A 17,943-nucleotide genomic window follows, 5' to 3' on the forward strand; every position below is an offset into this window, starting at 1 on the left:
ATAGTATTTCAATGTTGCATGTTTTATTTATAAATAATATCACATATGCATTGCCACACATATCTCAATTGCCAATGAAATGAGAAATAGTAATTCGACATTATTCATTATACCTCTACAGGAATTATATTAGTTGTTCTCAGACAAGAACATTTTTAATCTACGTGATAGCTTTGTGAGGTGCAGTTGGCATCTAACGTTACCAGCACTGACACAAAAAACTCACATGTTTACAAGTTGTAACAGTGAAAGAGAGGAATACAAACTGTAGGAAAAAATAACAACCCCTAGAAAATTAAAATGAAACTGGCATATGTGAAATCTATAAGTTTGGCACATCAGTGAAAAATTGTAGGCAAGCCGCCTTACAACTGCAAAAGTGCTGCAAGCTAACAAACTAAAATAATATTCGGATCAGTTCTAATTTGTTGTTCAACCGTGTACGAAGCCAAATGTGGTTTAAGAGGTGGCTACTGATGTTTTCATGTATTTTTGTGGTTAGCGCTGATGGCAATTGTTTAGCAAAAATGTGACATGATACTTATAATTGTGTTTGCTTCTTAACAATTGTTCCCACTGTGCACACATTTTCTGTCACTGCAGGAGACCTATCAACATCTGGCAAAGGGACTGACGATGAAGATTAGCCTTTCATAAATATTTGTAAAATATTTTCTCATATGTTTGTGTGCCACAATTCAGTTTCATATCCCTGTGACCCTTTAGACAAATGTTGTGACGCTTCGTGGGATTGGGTCGTGCCGTCCTGTCATGAACACTTGTGCACTGCATAATAAAATTGATCACACAATAGCTTCACCACAAACTAACCAACGCATTGAAGACCAGGTGGTCATACGTGTCCTTCTCTGAGGTCTCCATCATTATGTTGAACAGGGCATCCAGAGTGTCCTGGAGAAACTGTGGACAAAACAGAAACATGTCACATAACTCATATTAGAGAGGACATTGGACATCATTTATTAAATCGATCAGAATGTTATCTAAGCTGTTTTCACACGTGAACCCTGGAGAATGTCTGCAAAATTTGGTATGGACTTTCTCAGGAGTTTACCATTCACACACAAACAACAGAGCAGGACATTTACCGCTCTGTGTCACATTCATAACAACATTCATAACAACAAAATCTCCAGAGCGCTGCAGGCGGAGGCAAGACTCTAACACTGAATGCCTCTGCAGAGATCACATGTTTACAGCCTTGCCCCTTGTCGCCAAAAGCTCTTTTGACCCCCTCGTGGCATCTGTCTTCTACATGTACGGCTCTGTCTTTTCAACCCGCGATATTTGTTTTGTTTTTTTTCAGTTTTTGCATCTGTCGCATTAGAGATACATCATTAACAAACCCACTTTCTCAATGTGAATCCTAAGGGTTTTTTACCAGGGTTTTACAAGAGGTGCTGGCAAGAGAAATTCCATAGAAAGTCTGGAGCCTTTCAATAAGACATTTGTGTTCTTGCATACAGCCCCCTCCAGAAAATGTCAGGAGATTTCCAGAGTTGAGTGCATGTCTGAAAGCAGCTGCACTTAGTGCAGTATTTGTGACACAATGGGAACTCACTTTCACTATCTCCCCTCCCTCGACCTCCATCAGTCTCTGAAGAATCTGGTCCAGATCTCCGGGGTTAGACCTCCAGTTTAACAGGCCGAGAAGATCCACTGGGAAAACAACAAAAATCAACAATCAGAATAAATTCAGCAGTAGCAACAGCTCATGTGCTACAACATCAGCTAGAGATAATTGTGTTAAAAGCTGATTAGATTCGCGTCAATCAACTGTCCATACATCAGCAAAATATTTGCAACACAGATGAGCCTAAATAATTTAAAAGATGATCTGAGGGGAGGAAACAATGAGGCCAGTGCACCTCAATCCGCTGCTGTAGAATTAGTTTCATCTCTTAAAAACTGTGACATGACATCTTTTAATTATCTCAGAGTTATGTGGGCAAAACAGAAATATTCCCTGCTGTACCGTTCTGGGTGAGTTTAGTGGAGCAGGTGAGCAATGAAATCTGGAAGCTGTCTTTAGTCACAGGAATGACTCCTGAATGGTGGAACTGCTTCCCCGTCTGCTTCTCCTTCTCCCCCACTTCATGCCAGGTCGCCGGCAGGGTGAGATAGACCTTTGCATCCTCAGGCTTTTTCACATCAACCTGAGAAATTCATAAAACAGGCAATGAATCATGAAGCATATTGATCCATGGAGATCTAATGTCATATTTATTGACTGTGGAGGGGATTCAAGGATAATCTCTCTGCCAACTGTCAGCTTTTCAAGACAGGTTTTTTGTGTAATTAGATAAAAGTAATAAATAATATCCTGTTTATTTTAAAGATAGATGCAATGAGATACACTTCATACAAGATGAGAAATAAAAAAACAGCACCTTATAGACGATGAGTTCATGTATGCCGTCTTTTAGCGTGGTCCCATCTCCTCTCATGAGCCGCACGAAGGCCATTCCAAAGGGCTTCTCCGATTTGTCTCTAGCTGAGGGATGCACACAAACATGACAGACAGGAGCAGATCCACCAACAGTCACTCCGGCTGTATTTAACACAGTGACAGGTTTACATGTGGGTGTTTGCCATACAAATAAGTCACATTGACTCACAGTCCTGGGAAGACCTGTGTCGAAACATCACCCTGAGGTGACAGCGGCACACGTCTTCAATGGGAATTGTCACCTTGCAGGGGAGGGGGAGAAATGAAGGAGAGTGTGAATACAGGATTATAAAGTCGAAGAAATGTTATCTGGTGGGAGATTTGTATGAGTAGCACATTCTGAGCCAGTATCCTCCCCAGAAGATTATTTCATTATATTGAGCCGCAGCAAATCCATTTAAAGAACTAATTAGAGAACGTAAGATATCGTGTTGGAAGTGCAGAGTTGCACATGTGGGTCCTTGACATGAGCCTCACCTTCACAGTTTCATTCCAGCAAGGCTGCTTCACCTGGTAGTATATGACGGACTTGTACTCTGTGATACCATCATAACCGGCCCCAGGAAATATGGCTTTCTACAGAAGTTGAAGGACAGAGATTTAACGACATGATAGGAGCATCAATTCGCTCCTCATTGGAAATCAAAAAAAGTACCACAGTCACAGAAGTGCAAGATAATCCTCCAAAAATGAGCCATATAACCTTTAAGAATAAGAATCGACTTTCTATGAAGATAGATAACGCGTCTTCACTTCCTCCCACTATATAGAAATGAAGCATAATTATCTCTTATAAGAATGCTGCCACATTATGCAGTTGAAGCCAGAGTCTGTGCTTTAATAGTCAGGGGACGGAGAAGCTATAGCAAATTCCCGTCAATATACACAAGCTCAACCAATCATGAGTCAGTCTTAGCTGTCAATCATGACATTTCACTCTGTTTCAATATCATAAAATTGCAAAATAAACCCGCTTACTAGAAAAAATTACACTTGAACATACATCAGTGTGATAATATCCAATCAACTAACATGGGGGGTATACAGGTTTTATGACCTATACTGCAGCCAGCCTACAGGTGGCGATCGTAATGCTTTGGCTTCACTATTGGGGAGCTGACATGTTGTCCATCTTTATATACAGTCTATGATCGACAACCATGCAAACATCTCTGTGAGGATGTACCGAGCTAATTGCTAACATTAGTATGCTAACATGCTTACAATGAAAATGCTGACATACTGATGTTTACCAGATATAATGTTTTACATGATTAAGTTTAGTACCAGATGGCATGTTAGCATTTGCTGATGAGCTCTTTATAAAATGTAAGACTGAGGTTGATGGGAGATACATTGTGAGTCAAAGTATCGAACAAATCGAAATTTTGATCTGATGATTGTGCAAAATGAAATGTTAGAAATTCTTTCTTGTGATAATTCATCCAGTGTGGCACATATTTCTGTAACAAATCTGATCCTAAATTTGTTAGAATTTACTCAAAACTAAAAATGTAAACCTTGTGGTAGAGCTAGGGGAAAGGTCAGGGGATCAATATAGTCAGTTGGATTTATCCTCTGAAGACAAAAAATATTGGTACAACATTTAGTAGAAATCGATCCAGGGGTCAAGTGGTAGATATTTTAATCCATTGTTTATGCTTCTAACAAGGCTAAAACACTACATTATTTACAGCAAAACTATAAGAATTGCTATAAATAGATGCTATCATAGTCACATAAAGCTTGATTAGAAAATTCTTTGTTGAATATACTCGTCTGTTTTACCTCCATAGGATTGCCTTCATCATCGTGCACAGTCAGTATGACCTCTACGTTTTTCGGGGTCTTTTTTTTGCCTCGGTCAAACTCTCCCTGCAGCAGGGTTACGTAGATATCGTTCCTCACATTTCCTAGAGAAAGTACAACAGATGATTAGGTGGATGTGCTGGCAATTTATGAGCCATTCTCGCGTTTTTGCAAGCAAGTACAAAGGACACAATCATGGCACATGCAGAGCAGACTTTGATCCACCTGGGAGGATGATTTCTGGAAAGCCCATTTTCCTGACGATAGCCGTGCTGCGGTCCACAAAGTGGGGGTAGTCCTTTCTGACCTGGGCGAGATCCCCTGGGAGGAGCTTCAGGGTCACAAACAGCCCTGCCAGGAAACGCGTGAGGAAATTCAATGAGGCAGACTCCGCAAGCATACACCCAAAAGACCCCTCACACATCATTTATTTTTCCTCAAAACAAAAGGGTCAATTTGGAGTGACCCTCCACTATCACAGGGGGACACACTGTCAGAGAGCACTTCATTTTACCCTGGCCTTTGTGATTGACCTCCCGCGTGGCAATGACTTTGTTGAAGACAGCAGTGAGCGGCTCATTCTCTCCTATGACTCGGGATGGCATGAGCGGAGACATGATGAGCTGCCTCTGACGGATGTAGGTTTCCATCGCTATCCTGAGTGAGAGGCATCGGGAGAATAAGAACAATCAGATGACAGCATCTCTGACAGGTGACAAACACACGGACGGGGGAGCAGCAAAAAGGCAAAGTTAGGAGGTCTGGATCCCCTGACAAGCTGCACCATATTTATTTCCTCACACCCCAGTGACTACTACAGAACTGACTAACACAGTGTACTGGTGCTATACTGACTTTATTAAGCACAAGACTGCATGTGAGTGTCTTTTAATAACTTAATTACCAGTTTAAATAAATCTGAGTCATGTTAAGATATTTCTTCTTTCGCGTCTTTGATGCAATTGTCAAATAGTGTGTAATTTGTTAATCCACAGTTCATGCTCTGTCATCAGTCGATGCTTTCTTGTTTCTTTACTGCATAATTCAGTGCAAAAATATCTTCAGCTGCTTTCAATGTGCACTGAAGTTCAAACATTTTCCTGGCTTTTTCAAGAGGGGCTGTATGTGAGAACACAAATGTCTCAGTCAGTTGCTCCACACATATCCCAGAATTTTTTCCTGTCAGGCCTCCGGTAAAATGTACAGAGAATGCAAGAGTGAGCCCATGTGAGAACACAGCAGGAGCATTTCCAGAAAACTCTCAGAAAGTGAGTGGCTATGGTTATTGATATTTCTAACCTAAAACAGACGTGAATACAAATATTCCCGGATGAAGAAGAAATGCCAGACACACAGAAGACACGGACAAAGATGTCAAGTCTGACAGACAATGAGATGTGAGAGGTTTTGATGAGAAGGGCCGACGCCGTTGTGGATATGCTGTAAACAAAAACACTGTGCTTTCCACAGTTGTGATTATATGTCATGTCCTGTTTTCTGATTTGATGTGGGTGTGTGAACACTGTGCAACAGCTCTTACTGGATTGGTTGAGTGCAATGCATTTTTTCTTATACCTTTGTTTTACAATGAATGCTACAGAAATGCTCCTGTTGTTGTGCACATGTCTGACCTTCACAATCTCCTGCTGCATTCTTCATATGTGAATTTTCCGGACATTTTCGAGGGTTTGTGTCTAATACAGCTTTACAATTTTCCAATGAACTCATGGTGACTGAGATGCTCATTTAGAAAATGCTCATGAATAACATTTTGCACAACTGTTCTAGACTTTTAATCTCAGTAACCTTGTAGAATCTCAACAAATTAGCAGGCATGTTAATGGCGCTGAGAGGCTTCGCTTTGATCTAAATGCTAATGTAAGCATGCTTACATGATGACAACGTTACAAAGATATGATATTTACCATGATCAGCATCAAAATACAGCGTGTTAGCATGTAGATAAGCACATACAGACAGGAATATGTTAATGATAATGACATCTAAACTCATGTGTGAAGGCGCGGGAGCTTAACAAGCTGTTCTGTGTGTTCAGAAGGGAACACTTAGACGAGTGGCAGTGACTGAAGAGTAGAAAAGACTTTACAATACTGCTCCAGACATTCACTGAGTCCTTTTTTGTCTGTAGCTCTTCAAGAAGACAGTGAACTGTGACACAGTGTGCAGAGACAAATGGAGAATAAACCTTGGTAAAAAAAATTTCAGATGTCAGGAAACAGTCGAGATATTTTTAGGGGCTCTTCCATGCAGGATCCGTGTATTGAGTATTATCGCCCTCATCCCCCCACTGTGCGGAGGCTATGGGAACACATGGCCTTGAAGCCTGCCTTTGAGAACACTCTGTATTGTAAAAACTTTTTTTGTATTTTTATATTTGCCCTTGAAATGCATATAAAAAAACCAGCTGAATTGCTTCCTTGAAAAAAGCATGTGACTGAACGCAGTAAGCAGCTATAACTTGATTCTTTTTTTTTCCGAGTCCAATTATTTTCCATTATTCTTGCTGAATTGTGCTTTACAAAACATGGCTAAGCCTGTTAACAGCAGGAGTGTGACAGCATCAAAAGACTCACTGCTGAAATGGGATGAAGTGCTGTTTGTCCTCATCGTCGGTTTTGCCATGGGCGACATCTGTAATGTCCATCACTGCAAACACAAAGACATTAGGAGCATCACAGTGTGACCAAGACTCAAGGGTAAACAAACCTTCCAGAGGAAATACAGTCTTTAGTTGTTGCACAAACAACAGTAAAATGGGATTTCGCTGGATTTAGCAAAATCTAATTAGTTTTTTGTTTTTAGTTCTGCTGGAAAAGTTCTGTTTGTTCTACTTTGGAGACAGGAGCCGAGCTAAGTATTGGATCTCAGTCACCTGTTGCCTGGCACGGCAGACAGCCGGCACAATGAGACAGATTGAGGGTTCTTGATCTCCAGCTTGCAAAATGCTTCAGAGTTGTTCATTCTGCCCAGCTCTTCTCCGAAACAGTTTATTTTTTCTGGCTAAAAACAATTTGACTTCTGAGTTAAACATACTTTGTGACTCTGGTTTCAGTCCATTTGCTCCAACACCCGAGGAAACCATTCCTCATAAAACCCACTAATCATCTGGCCAAAAACAAAGACCATTGCTAAACCAATTTCCAGCTACTCTCTTTGCCAAGGCAGAGAGGAAACATTTTCCGGAGCAGAAAGCAGGTGTTCCCGTTTCATTCAGCACATGGATCCCATATTTTTATACCTCAACAGAACTGTTAAAGCAACTGAGTAGACTTTCATATTCCTTAACCAAAAACTGGGATGGTAGAAATGAGCTCACCGGCCACACCGAACGGCCTCCTCAGTCCACTGGTGTGTTTCTTGCCCTCTTTCAGCTCCATGCTGCCCACTCTGATGATCTGACACACCAGGAACAGTCGCTGCCTCATTAAGTCGCTGCTGCTCAGGTCCTGGATGCAATGAAACACAAAGTTCATTTATTATGGGATGTGAACTGATAAGACAGACACAAAAGGCAGCGGACTGTGGCCACATCCGTACTACTGTGTTTTAGTTTGAAAACTAGTGTGGATTCAGGCGTATCCATAGCAGAGTGGCTGCCTTTTCAAAAGAAATAGTTTGCCTGTAGCATGTATCACTAGCCTGTCATTATGTGCATTCACAGGGATGGAGCTGCAGACCAGATGGCAAATATTGCAGGGTGAAAGAATGCAGGGAAACTCTCTCTGACATATCACCTCTCCAACATCTTAATGCGTTTGTTTTTCTGGACGCTTTTTCAAGTCAAGGAGTCTACTGTGCTTCGAGGAAGCATATCTAACCATAAAATTTCAGCTCCGTGCCTTGATTAATGTGCTTTCATTACACTCTGAACCACTAATTCCCAGTGGCACACATGCAGGATAAAACAATGACATGTTTACGGGGCAACGGCTGCCTGTGTCATTAACATAAACGGCAGCATTATTACTGAGGCAAACGTATAAACATTTCCAAAGATGTGCCGTGAATGGGAGCCATTCACTTGAAACCTTTAGTAAATTAGGAGCAATCCAGGAGTAAATTGTCCTCTTTGTCACATATTTCAGGCAGGGTGTGGATTGTTTCAATCAGAGCGGAGGGAACAGTCAGTGGGATTCAGTTACCGTGAATAGCGCTGGCAGGTTGTTGAGTTTTTCAATTTCTTTAGGCATCCCCATACTGTCCCAGCGCACCAGGAAGTTCTCACTGCATGAATTGAAATAAGAGTCACAGTTAGAGATCACATTATCTGAGGTATCAGGAGAAACAGAAAATAGAAAAGTCACTAATGTGAAAACTCTGCATGGTGTAAGCAGTTATATCAGATAAAATCCAAAGTGTTAAAAACATTTGCTATGGTCTATTGATTCTTATAGACATTTCTCATATTAGATATGTTAGAGGTAATTCATGAAATGTCTCACTAAGGCACACTATCATTAGTAATGCTTATTTATTATCTAGGTATCAGTTAGACTTGTAATGTTTCCACCCAATTTGAAATTTCAGATTGTCTGCTGTGATGACTGCTGTCCCTTTAGGGAGGTCAAAGGTCAGTTAACAGACAGCACCCAGAATGAAAGGTGGAGTTTGAGATATAAATGAATGAATGACACATTCATGTCCTTGTCAAAGGAGTGTACACAAAGCAAAATCTCTGCATTATGCAGCACAAAAAAAGTTTTATCTCTGCAGTGGCCCACTTACAAAAGTGCAGTTAGCGTCAACCCGGATGAGTGGTTGGCAAAATGTAAAGAGGGGAGCAGCGATGGGCTCCTGTGTGCTATACAACTATGAGTATGTTGCATTCTATGGTGGAAAAACTTGGAAACCATCCAAAGAAAAGTTTCTGATGCTCGAGATAAAAAAGAATCTTGGTGATCAGTGGGAGGAACACAGCGATCAGTGGCGCGGACAGACCCGGATTATTGCTGGTTTCAAAGCACTGTTTGTGTAATTACTCACACTGTCAGAGGAGGGAGATACCAGTTTAACATTAAAAAATTTGTAATCGATTTGACATCTTATTAAAAGAATTCTGTTCTTGTTATCTCTTCCAATATTTATGTTTGCACCAATAATAAAAATATTGGAACAGACACACTACTTTTCTAGTAGAGCAAGAAGGGGAAGAAGCAGCTTATCATTATTCTTCATTCCCTTCCTCATAGTATAACTTCTCATTATTCAGAAATGTTCACCTTGTCATGATAAGTAACTAAGTAAGAATACTACCAATTATGGTAGTAGTTTTTACAAGTAGTCTTTCACTCTTCTTAATCACTCATCTGGTAGATGTCAGCATGACACTATGATAAAATCTGTTGTGCAGAGTTTTCATTTTTTCTGCATCATGCTGGAATAAACATAACTTTTCCATATCACATATCATAGTGTAAAGATTTTCTGCTTGCTGGCTTCAAAAATTGAATTCTGTGCCCTGCAACTCCTCAGGGAGTTTAACTGTTATTGTAACAAAAACCTTTTATGACAGTGAATTGCACGACTTGCTGGTTGCATATAAAAACTCCACTTACAAAATTAATGAACCAAAAAAGGCAAATATCCTTGGCTTGATACTTAATTGCAGAATTAAAAGTGAGTAGCAAACCTGATGAATTCAGACTGGTCAGGGTCATACAGAGACATGAGCAGCTCAGCGTCCTCTCCAATGTTGCATACAAAGTTCTTCAGGTTCATGAGCAGGCTGTAGGTGTGCACTGTACTGAACAGAGTCTGACGCCTCATTTCCAGGTTTTGTTGCCGCGTCTGCATGAAAAAAAGGACCCAGGCAGTGCAAGGACATTATTAGTCCTTGAAACATTAGTTTCCTTAGTTAAAACTGACGGACACTGTGGAGTAAAGAAAGTGATCTGTATCAAAACAATTAGAATCATGCCTTCTCTTCTTGTATCCTGTCATCAACGCTACGGGATGCAGTCTCGTGTGCCCGGAACAGACTGACCGTACTGGTCCAGTCAGGATCCAGCGTGTTCCCTGCATCATCTCGCACCACCAGGTCCAGCCCCAGAATCCTGAGCGGCACAGGGTGCCAGACCGCATCAAACAAGTTTGCAGAGACAATCTCAGAGTTATGACCCAAGCACATACAACTTGGTGTTTATGTCAGAAGGCATTTCATTGCAGTACAAGAAGGCAGCTGGACTCATACCGGTTTCCATAATCAATCTTTGCTGTTACTTTCTTTCTCAGCTCTACAAGGTCATCCTGGGGCAGTGTTCCTGACACTATCTGAGATCGATATTCGATGAGGCTGTAGGCCATCTGCTGAACACCGCGGAACAGTGTTGTCTTGTTCGCCTGTCAGATAAAACAGGAATATGCTTAAAGCAATAGAGCCATCAGAGGAATAAAACAAAAGAAAAATGATTAAAAGTGATGCGAATCAGGGAGGAGAGGCCTGTGGATACTAGAAACAAGAGAGGCAGATAACAGAGAGCCACCCTACACATACCACAAAGAGCTTGTGCCATATCTGGGACCATTCTCTTAGAGTAGCTCCAAGTTCCAGGACCAGGGGTAAATCTGCTGGAACAATTATTTCCTGCTGGCTACCAGCCACGAGGAGAGAAGAATAAGACTTTGTAAAAATGTAGCACATCACTCATAGATCAGGTCATATAACTTGGACAGACACAAGTGCAGTTCTATGCATGATAAATAGTTGGATGGTTTCCCTGCACAGCTAAGGAAAGCTTTACAGAATCTACACTTTAGAAAATTACAACTGCACTGCCGTGTTATTAGTAACAAGGCAGGGTACATCAAAAGCAAATCAGATTATCATCAGGATGATATGTTTACTGATATGTGATCTCACCCTATTCCCTCAACCGTAGCCTCCTTTAAGTGGATGTAGGAAACTGGGAAAATACCCTGAGGAAACAAAGAGGTAATGTCAGAGTGTGTGTGTGTGTGTGAGTTTATGTGTATGTGAACAAATATAAGTAACAGCGTTGAATATAAGATAACACGGAGCTAATTAAACCCTTACCCTCTGTGATTTCTTGCGTAGCGTGTAGCCCCTATACCAGCCTGAGGAAATACAAATTAATAGAGAAACATACAACAGTGATGAAAATCCAACCTGTCAGGAGAACAATGTGATGAACTCATTTATATTATTACGTACTGCATATTAAGTGCCGGGGCTAGTTTAACATTTTAAAGTTCCCAGAGTCATATTGCATGGAAGACGGATGTGTCGGGCGATGTGTCAGGGCGTGTTGTGCGTTCAGCTTCACTCACCTTCCAATTTCTCAAGTATGTGCACCGTGTCCCCGACCTGAAGACACAGCTCCTGCTCACCACTGGGAGCATAATTGTAGATTGCTGAAGGACAAAGCAGGACAGTCTCATTACGAGTGGAAAACACAACATTCAGAAACGTACTGAAGTTTGACTGACAAGTTTTTGGTTCCTCCTTAAGGTCCAGTGGATTAAGAAAAAAAACTCTGAATCCCCTTTTCAATCACTCACAGAGGAGAAAGTACGTTTTTTTTTAAGTTTTGGATCAGAGGTTTTTGCAGTCTCCCCCTGGAAACGGAAACCAATTCACCCTCCACAGCGCAGAACCCAGACATGCAGGCGAAGAGGATCTTGATCTATGATTTATTCCTCATCTAACAGTGAGAGTGTGTGTGTTTGCGCAGGAGGACTGTGTGACGCAAACCTCTAAAGCATTTTGATGAGTCTTAATTGAAACGGATGCCCCGAGGCTGTGTTTAACGTTCCAGTAAATGGACTGTTCTGGAGCAGGTATCCTCAGTGTCAACAGTGAGGGGAAGAGCTAAAAAAAGGTGATGGTATCACACCCGTACAGCTTTGGCCTTTAGTCACACTCTGCATGACGTGTTCCAGCCAAATGGCCCACCTGCAAGAAGACCTGCTTTTCCCTAATTTTAGTTTATTAACAGCTTTCATGGACACTCCTCCTGTCATTCCTTTTTTAACTCTCTAACCAAGACATGTATGGGAGAGATCCCCAAACACACTGATGCAAAACCCAGGCAGACATTGCAAAAGAGACACCTTGCCAAACAACACTGTAGCTAAGGTCTTTGTCACGACTTGAGCAAGCTGCAATAGCATGCAGCCACTCATACTCATAGCAAGATAGAGGAACTATGAAGAGAGCTCTGCCCTGACTTGCATGGTGATAATGCTTCTTGCTGGAGGCCAGATTTCACAGCACGCTTCAACTGGCTCAGCTTATCACACCTCCGTCTGAATACCAAAACTTGACAACACATTGAATGCCACTACCCTTCCCGCACCATGACTTCCTCCTCAACGATAGATTTCTCTAACTTCCCCATAAAACTAATTTGCACAGACAGACATATATATATATAGACCATACAAATCAGATTTTAAGCTCCAATGGGCTCTTAAAGTACTTGGTTAGGCCCATGTTGGGTATGTTTTAAGGCTCATCTGTACAGGTTCCTGTAAATCGCCTTAAATTATATTTCCTTTACTTCCTTTCTTATTCCCTTAAGTATCGCTTCTGAATACACAAACCCCACTATAAAGTACAGACGTTTTGGTCCCAAAGTATCAACATACTGTGTTTTTGAATTTAATAGAAGTCACCGGAACACATCGTTTCACCAGTCAGAGCAATATTGAATGAAACGTGCACTGAATAAATGACATCTTCCTCTGGTCAAGCTGAGAGTGACAATGGTCCATTCACCAACTTGACACAGTGTGACAACAGCATGGCCTTTACGCCAATGACTGGAAACCAGTTGAGCGCGTTGTGATGCCACACTGGGCCTTGGCAGCACCGCTCATCTGGTACAACTCTGAGACACACTATCTCCCTCTTCAACTTGAAATACTGACGGCAGAGCTGTTGTTGTGAATTCTGATAAAGCCCCTATCTGCTCAGGTTTAACTTAATGTGCATACTAATGGTAAATCCAAGTCGGCCTGATTCACTCTGAATGATTTATCACGTAAGTGGATTTGATTTAATTAAAGTATTTAAGAAACACCGCGGCTGAGCTGTTTGAGCAGCTGCTGGCAGCTCATCAACGTCAACACAATGCAATGACAGACTATTGTTCTCGTCACTCACTGAATGTGAAAAGCAGAACCTAAACAAATATTACCAGTTGTGGCTATGAAAGAAAGCAGACACAAAAAAGTGGGTAATGCTACAAATTATAAGAATCAACGCTGAAACATGAAGATGTTCAAATACCAACACCAGCATCGGACATGATACCCCAGAAAATGTCAGTGATCGGCGAGAATGCAAATCGCTCCTGTACCATGCCTTTGAATTATATTAGTTTTATCCATAAATCCCTTCTTTGCTATTCCAAAATAACTGTACTACCACTGACAAGTCCTGATTTCAGAGTTAGCTAAAATCAGCTATTTGCTATAATTTGACGCTGGAAAGTCCCACAAATAAAACTGCAACGTGTACCATGTTACAACAATAGCAATAGGCAATAATCACTAATCACTTCCATAAAAGGTTACTAGCATTAAAATGTTAAAATATTTTATGTAAGTTGTAATTTTCTCAAATGCACTGGTTTGAGATCGCTACTGAGTTTCGACTCCAGGTATCAGGAAGAGAAAAATGGAACTAGAACATCTCTACTTGAACAAACAACTGTAGAGAAAGATGGGAACACTTAATTCATTCTGATTCTCAGATGAAAAACCTTCCGTCTATAACATGAAATAAGTTAAAAGGGTACTCAGAGAGCACTATACCTCCACCAAGGCTGATTGGTCACTTTATAACCATATCCTTATACAAGGTGTTGAGATCAGACACATAACGTACACAGACAAGTTTTGCCCACCGCTAACATATAAAACACAGGCAAAGTATCCATTCTCTCTCTGTTACCGTAGAGTAACTGAATAAAGATTACCTTCCGCAAAAATACATATTCTGATTCATAAAATCCAGATCAATGTCAGATTATCAGAATTGCACCAAATTTTACATGTTCATTCTTATATTAGCACTCATATGCCGGATTTTTTCCCATGGAAATTTCTGCATTTTTGTTGAAAATTTGACATAACACTTATATAACACTTCCTGTCTATATAAGGGAAAAATAATTTGCCTGGACATCACCCTTAATAGAATCTGCTCTGAAACTTCATGCCAATACCTTACCCTTCCAGTAAGTTTTAATACAATTGGTTTAGTAGTTTTTGTGTAACTCTGCTTACAGTCAGACAAACAGCAATGGAAACATAACCTCACATGTGCCATGCAGCAGCAGCACAAACAAACTCAAAACCTATCATTTATATGTACCGAAGAAGTACAAAAAGAAAATCCTTTAACAAACTAAACTTAAAAACTAAAAACCCAATAGAAAACACTGTATTACACTTCAAACCAAATGGAGACAGGTATTAAATCAAACCTGATTAGAGCTTTGCATATGTTCAGGTCCTCAGCTATTTCAGTGATGTTCAACTCATATCTTATAAAACCTGTGTATCAGTGCGTATTAGACGACTAATTTCGAAGGCTAAGAAAGTAGGGAGAGGTATGGTATCTCTACAAGAATCATTAGGTAAAAAGCAAGTCTATTAATGTTGGTTTTTGAGCCAATTCTCCACAGGCACGTCTTTCGCCTCTTCTCCACTGTCTAGACAGCCAGGATGATCTGTAGCTCTTAAAACAGAGCTCCAGCTGATAAGACCAGTATGGGCTCAGATTTAAATTCTGTTTAAAACCCTGCTTCAACAGAAGGGAAATTTGTGTTATCTAAATGAAAGAAGTTCCACAGTCCTTAAAGAATTAAAAGAATTATTCTGAAATCAAGTTTTAAAGGTGAGTGACAAACCATCTGGTCAGTGCAATCAAAACTGTCGACTGAGATCAAGGTCAACACTAATCATCAGACATCCAAGATGAACTATCAAGGATGTGAAGATTTGGACCAATGGGCTTAAGATTTTTTTTTTCACGCCCATGCAGACTTTAACAGAGATCAAATTACAGTTGCTTTTCGTTTTAAGGAAACTCATTTACTATTCATTGCATAATTTCACAAAGTGGAAGTTGTGGTTGAGCAATTGAAACAGAGTTCCCACGAGACTGTGGACGAGCAAGATTCAGCAGTACTGCTTGATAAGTATTATAAGGCTTTCTAATCACAACAGTACAGTACAATCTATATACGATATTACACAACAAGTAAATCTCATGAATAATTTGAACAATTACATATCACAGGTCCTCTTCCACTCAGACATGTCTTTTTCATATTCACTTATCATATTCCCAGAGTATATAATGCAGAATGATGTTTGTGCAAACGTTGTCAGTGGAAGCTCGTCTTCACCTTCATCTGCTGAAAGGACAACGTTTCGCTGCACGCACTTTAAATCTGAGCTTATATGATGTTTATGTGGGAGGAGGATTTATAACATCGCAACTAGTTCGGTAGCCAATCATGGTCCAACTGAAACATGCAGAAACCTGATATCTCCAGCGTACCCACACTAACACTCCACATTGTTGAGGAGAACCCAAAGATTTAGATTTTTTTAAATGAGGGCAAAGAAGCAGGTGTGAATTTAGAATTTGTTGGGAATTTTAAAAAGGCAATATACAGCACATTATTTAGCATTATCTGTAAACTTGTCAGACTAAAGATACAGGTTTTGGATAAGGGATGAAAATCTATACAACAAGACCAGATATATGTCCTTTTTCATTCCACACCTTTTTCGTCCTTACGAAGACCTGGGACTTACATTAAGGTTCAGTGTGTAAGATGTAGGTGAAAGGGATCTATTGGCAGAAATTCTATACAAATTAATTCTAGTGCTGTTTTCACTTGTGTGTAATGATCTAAATTGTACGCATTGTGGTTTCTTTTACCCTAGAATGTGCCCTTTTAAATACTTTACACATAAATCTAAAGAGGGTCCTCTCTACAGAGGCCGTCACGTTTTTTTGCAGTTGTCCAAACTTGACAAACTAAACAGCTTTTGAGTTTTTATGACAACTGAAGGCTACCAGAGGAGTAGAAACACTTGTTCATGTTTGGAAGGGGAGGGTGAGGTGAGTGGTATTCAGGTGCAACATACACATTCACCACTAAATTCTACAAACTGAACCTTTAGGGGCTGACGGTACTTTAAAATTTCAATCTCAGAGGTCACAGACCACATCCTTGCATACTCTAGCAGATGTGGTCGGATGACAACATTCATATTTTGATGACCACAGCGGACCTTATCAGCCTGGTGGTTGCAGAAGCTATGAATCTGCCATTACCCACAATGCTATCGGATGCTTGTGTAGCCTCAAGCCTAAAGCAGAACTGAGGAGCCAGCTATACCAGTCAGGTCACTTTCTTACTCTGGATCAATTTGTTTTTAATTTGCCAATTTATAATCTACAGCTTCAGCCAACGCTGAATTCAGTGACATTACTTGAGGTGATTTATCAAACTTCACAGAGCTCCCTCTGGAGCCCCAAAAGGCTTAAAACAACTTTTCTTACATATGCAGTAAAACTGCCCAACACCTCTAAAATTCCTTTCCCTTGATCACTGTTCTTCAGTCCGGACATCTGTGGGCCATAAATGTGGAAGGTTCACGCAGGCTGTCAAAGAAAATGGTGGGGGGCTTTATCTTGGATCTGTTAAAAATCATGTCAGCATTTACACGACCGCTTAATAAAAAAGCCTTGACCTGAAATTGAATAAAGTTGCAGGATGCCATTATGGACAAAAATAATGTATAACTGCAATAAACTAACCAAGGACTGCACATGTTCTTCACCTGATGATTTCACTGCCTCATTTCAGCCTCTGGTGCAGTGCTTGAAAATTAGGGAGCTATCCTATTATAATGGTGTCACAAATTCACCATAAGAGATTGTGCTATCTTAAGCTCCATATCCACATTTCCCTGTTAGCTAGCATGATATAACTGATATGATCTGGAAGCTAGTGATCTCCTCTGTCATCCCCAAATGTAGTTGCCTGTACTCGAGCACAGCCTGGCTTGACTAATCGGATTAAAAATGTAAAAACCTGGTACAGGGTCCGATGGCATTTTAAGGATTAAGCACAATGTAAGTGACTCGTGCCCTGTTTCTGAGGTGAGTGACAGGAGAAGAGCTCAGTCGACAGAATCAGGCAGTGTAACTGTTTTGAATGCCATCCAAAAGGATTAACACAAAAAAAAATCCTCACCAGCAGCTGCTAAAACCAGGACATATATGACCAAAAGGGAGGTGTCTCTACTGCACACTGGTACATATCAACCGGAACATGTGTGTTCAAAATATTGCTGAGTCACAACAGCAAAGAAAAAGCCCAAATCCCTTTCTGTAAAACCTGAGATGAAGTCAACGAGAGGATCCAGGTGAGAATGCAGCCGAGGTGTTTTCAGTGTCGGGCCTCTGATTCTCACCTACACTCCACAACAGAAGAACCCTGTCTACTGGGCGTATTAAGTTTAACACATCTACTGCAGACCATGACACCCAGTGTGTGTGCAAGTGTCTGTAGCTTTAAGCTCCGGGGTGAGTCAGAATGGTAACTGATGACCAGCCAGCCTGCACTGACTGTAAAGTCAATGCAGTAAACCAC

General features: G+C 40.7%; 1 protein-coding gene across 1 annotated transcript in view; it reads right to left on the reverse strand.

Annotated features, from left to right (window-relative positions):
* Positions 1-17,943, reverse strand: part of dock5 (dedicator of cytokinesis 5) — a 34,653-nt gene that overhangs the window by 14,312 nt on the left and 2,398 nt on the right. The window contains exons 2-20 of the mRNA XM_061071429.1: positions 11,588-11,671; positions 11,334-11,374; positions 11,160-11,215; positions 10,794-10,890; positions 10,491-10,639; positions 10,218-10,353; positions 9,930-10,087; positions 8,443-8,524; positions 7,617-7,746; positions 6,874-6,946; positions 4,794-4,936; positions 4,505-4,630; positions 4,259-4,383; positions 2,948-3,046; positions 2,640-2,712; positions 2,412-2,515; positions 1,997-2,177; positions 1,583-1,680; positions 832-921 (exon numbers count right to left, since the gene is read on the reverse strand). Coding sequence (XP_060927412.1) covers positions 832-921; positions 1,583-1,680; positions 1,997-2,177; positions 2,412-2,515; positions 2,640-2,712; positions 2,948-3,046; positions 4,259-4,383; positions 4,505-4,630; positions 4,794-4,936; positions 6,874-6,946; positions 7,617-7,746; positions 8,443-8,524; positions 9,930-10,087; positions 10,218-10,353; positions 10,491-10,639; positions 10,794-10,890; positions 11,160-11,215; positions 11,334-11,374; positions 11,588-11,671 — 2,045 coding nt within the window. The remainder of the gene's footprint in view (positions 1-831; positions 922-1,582; positions 1,681-1,996; positions 2,178-2,411; positions 2,516-2,639; positions 2,713-2,947; positions 3,047-4,258; positions 4,384-4,504; positions 4,631-4,793; positions 4,937-6,873; positions 6,947-7,616; positions 7,747-8,442; positions 8,525-9,929; positions 10,088-10,217; positions 10,354-10,490; positions 10,640-10,793; positions 10,891-11,159; positions 11,216-11,333; positions 11,375-11,587; positions 11,672-17,943) is intronic.

The sequence above is a fragment of the Limanda limanda genome, chromosome 5 (genome assembly GCF_963576545.1).
Source record: "Limanda limanda chromosome 5, fLimLim1.1, whole genome shotgun sequence".
NCBI lineage: Eukaryota > Metazoa > Chordata > Actinopteri > Pleuronectiformes > Pleuronectidae > Limanda > Limanda limanda.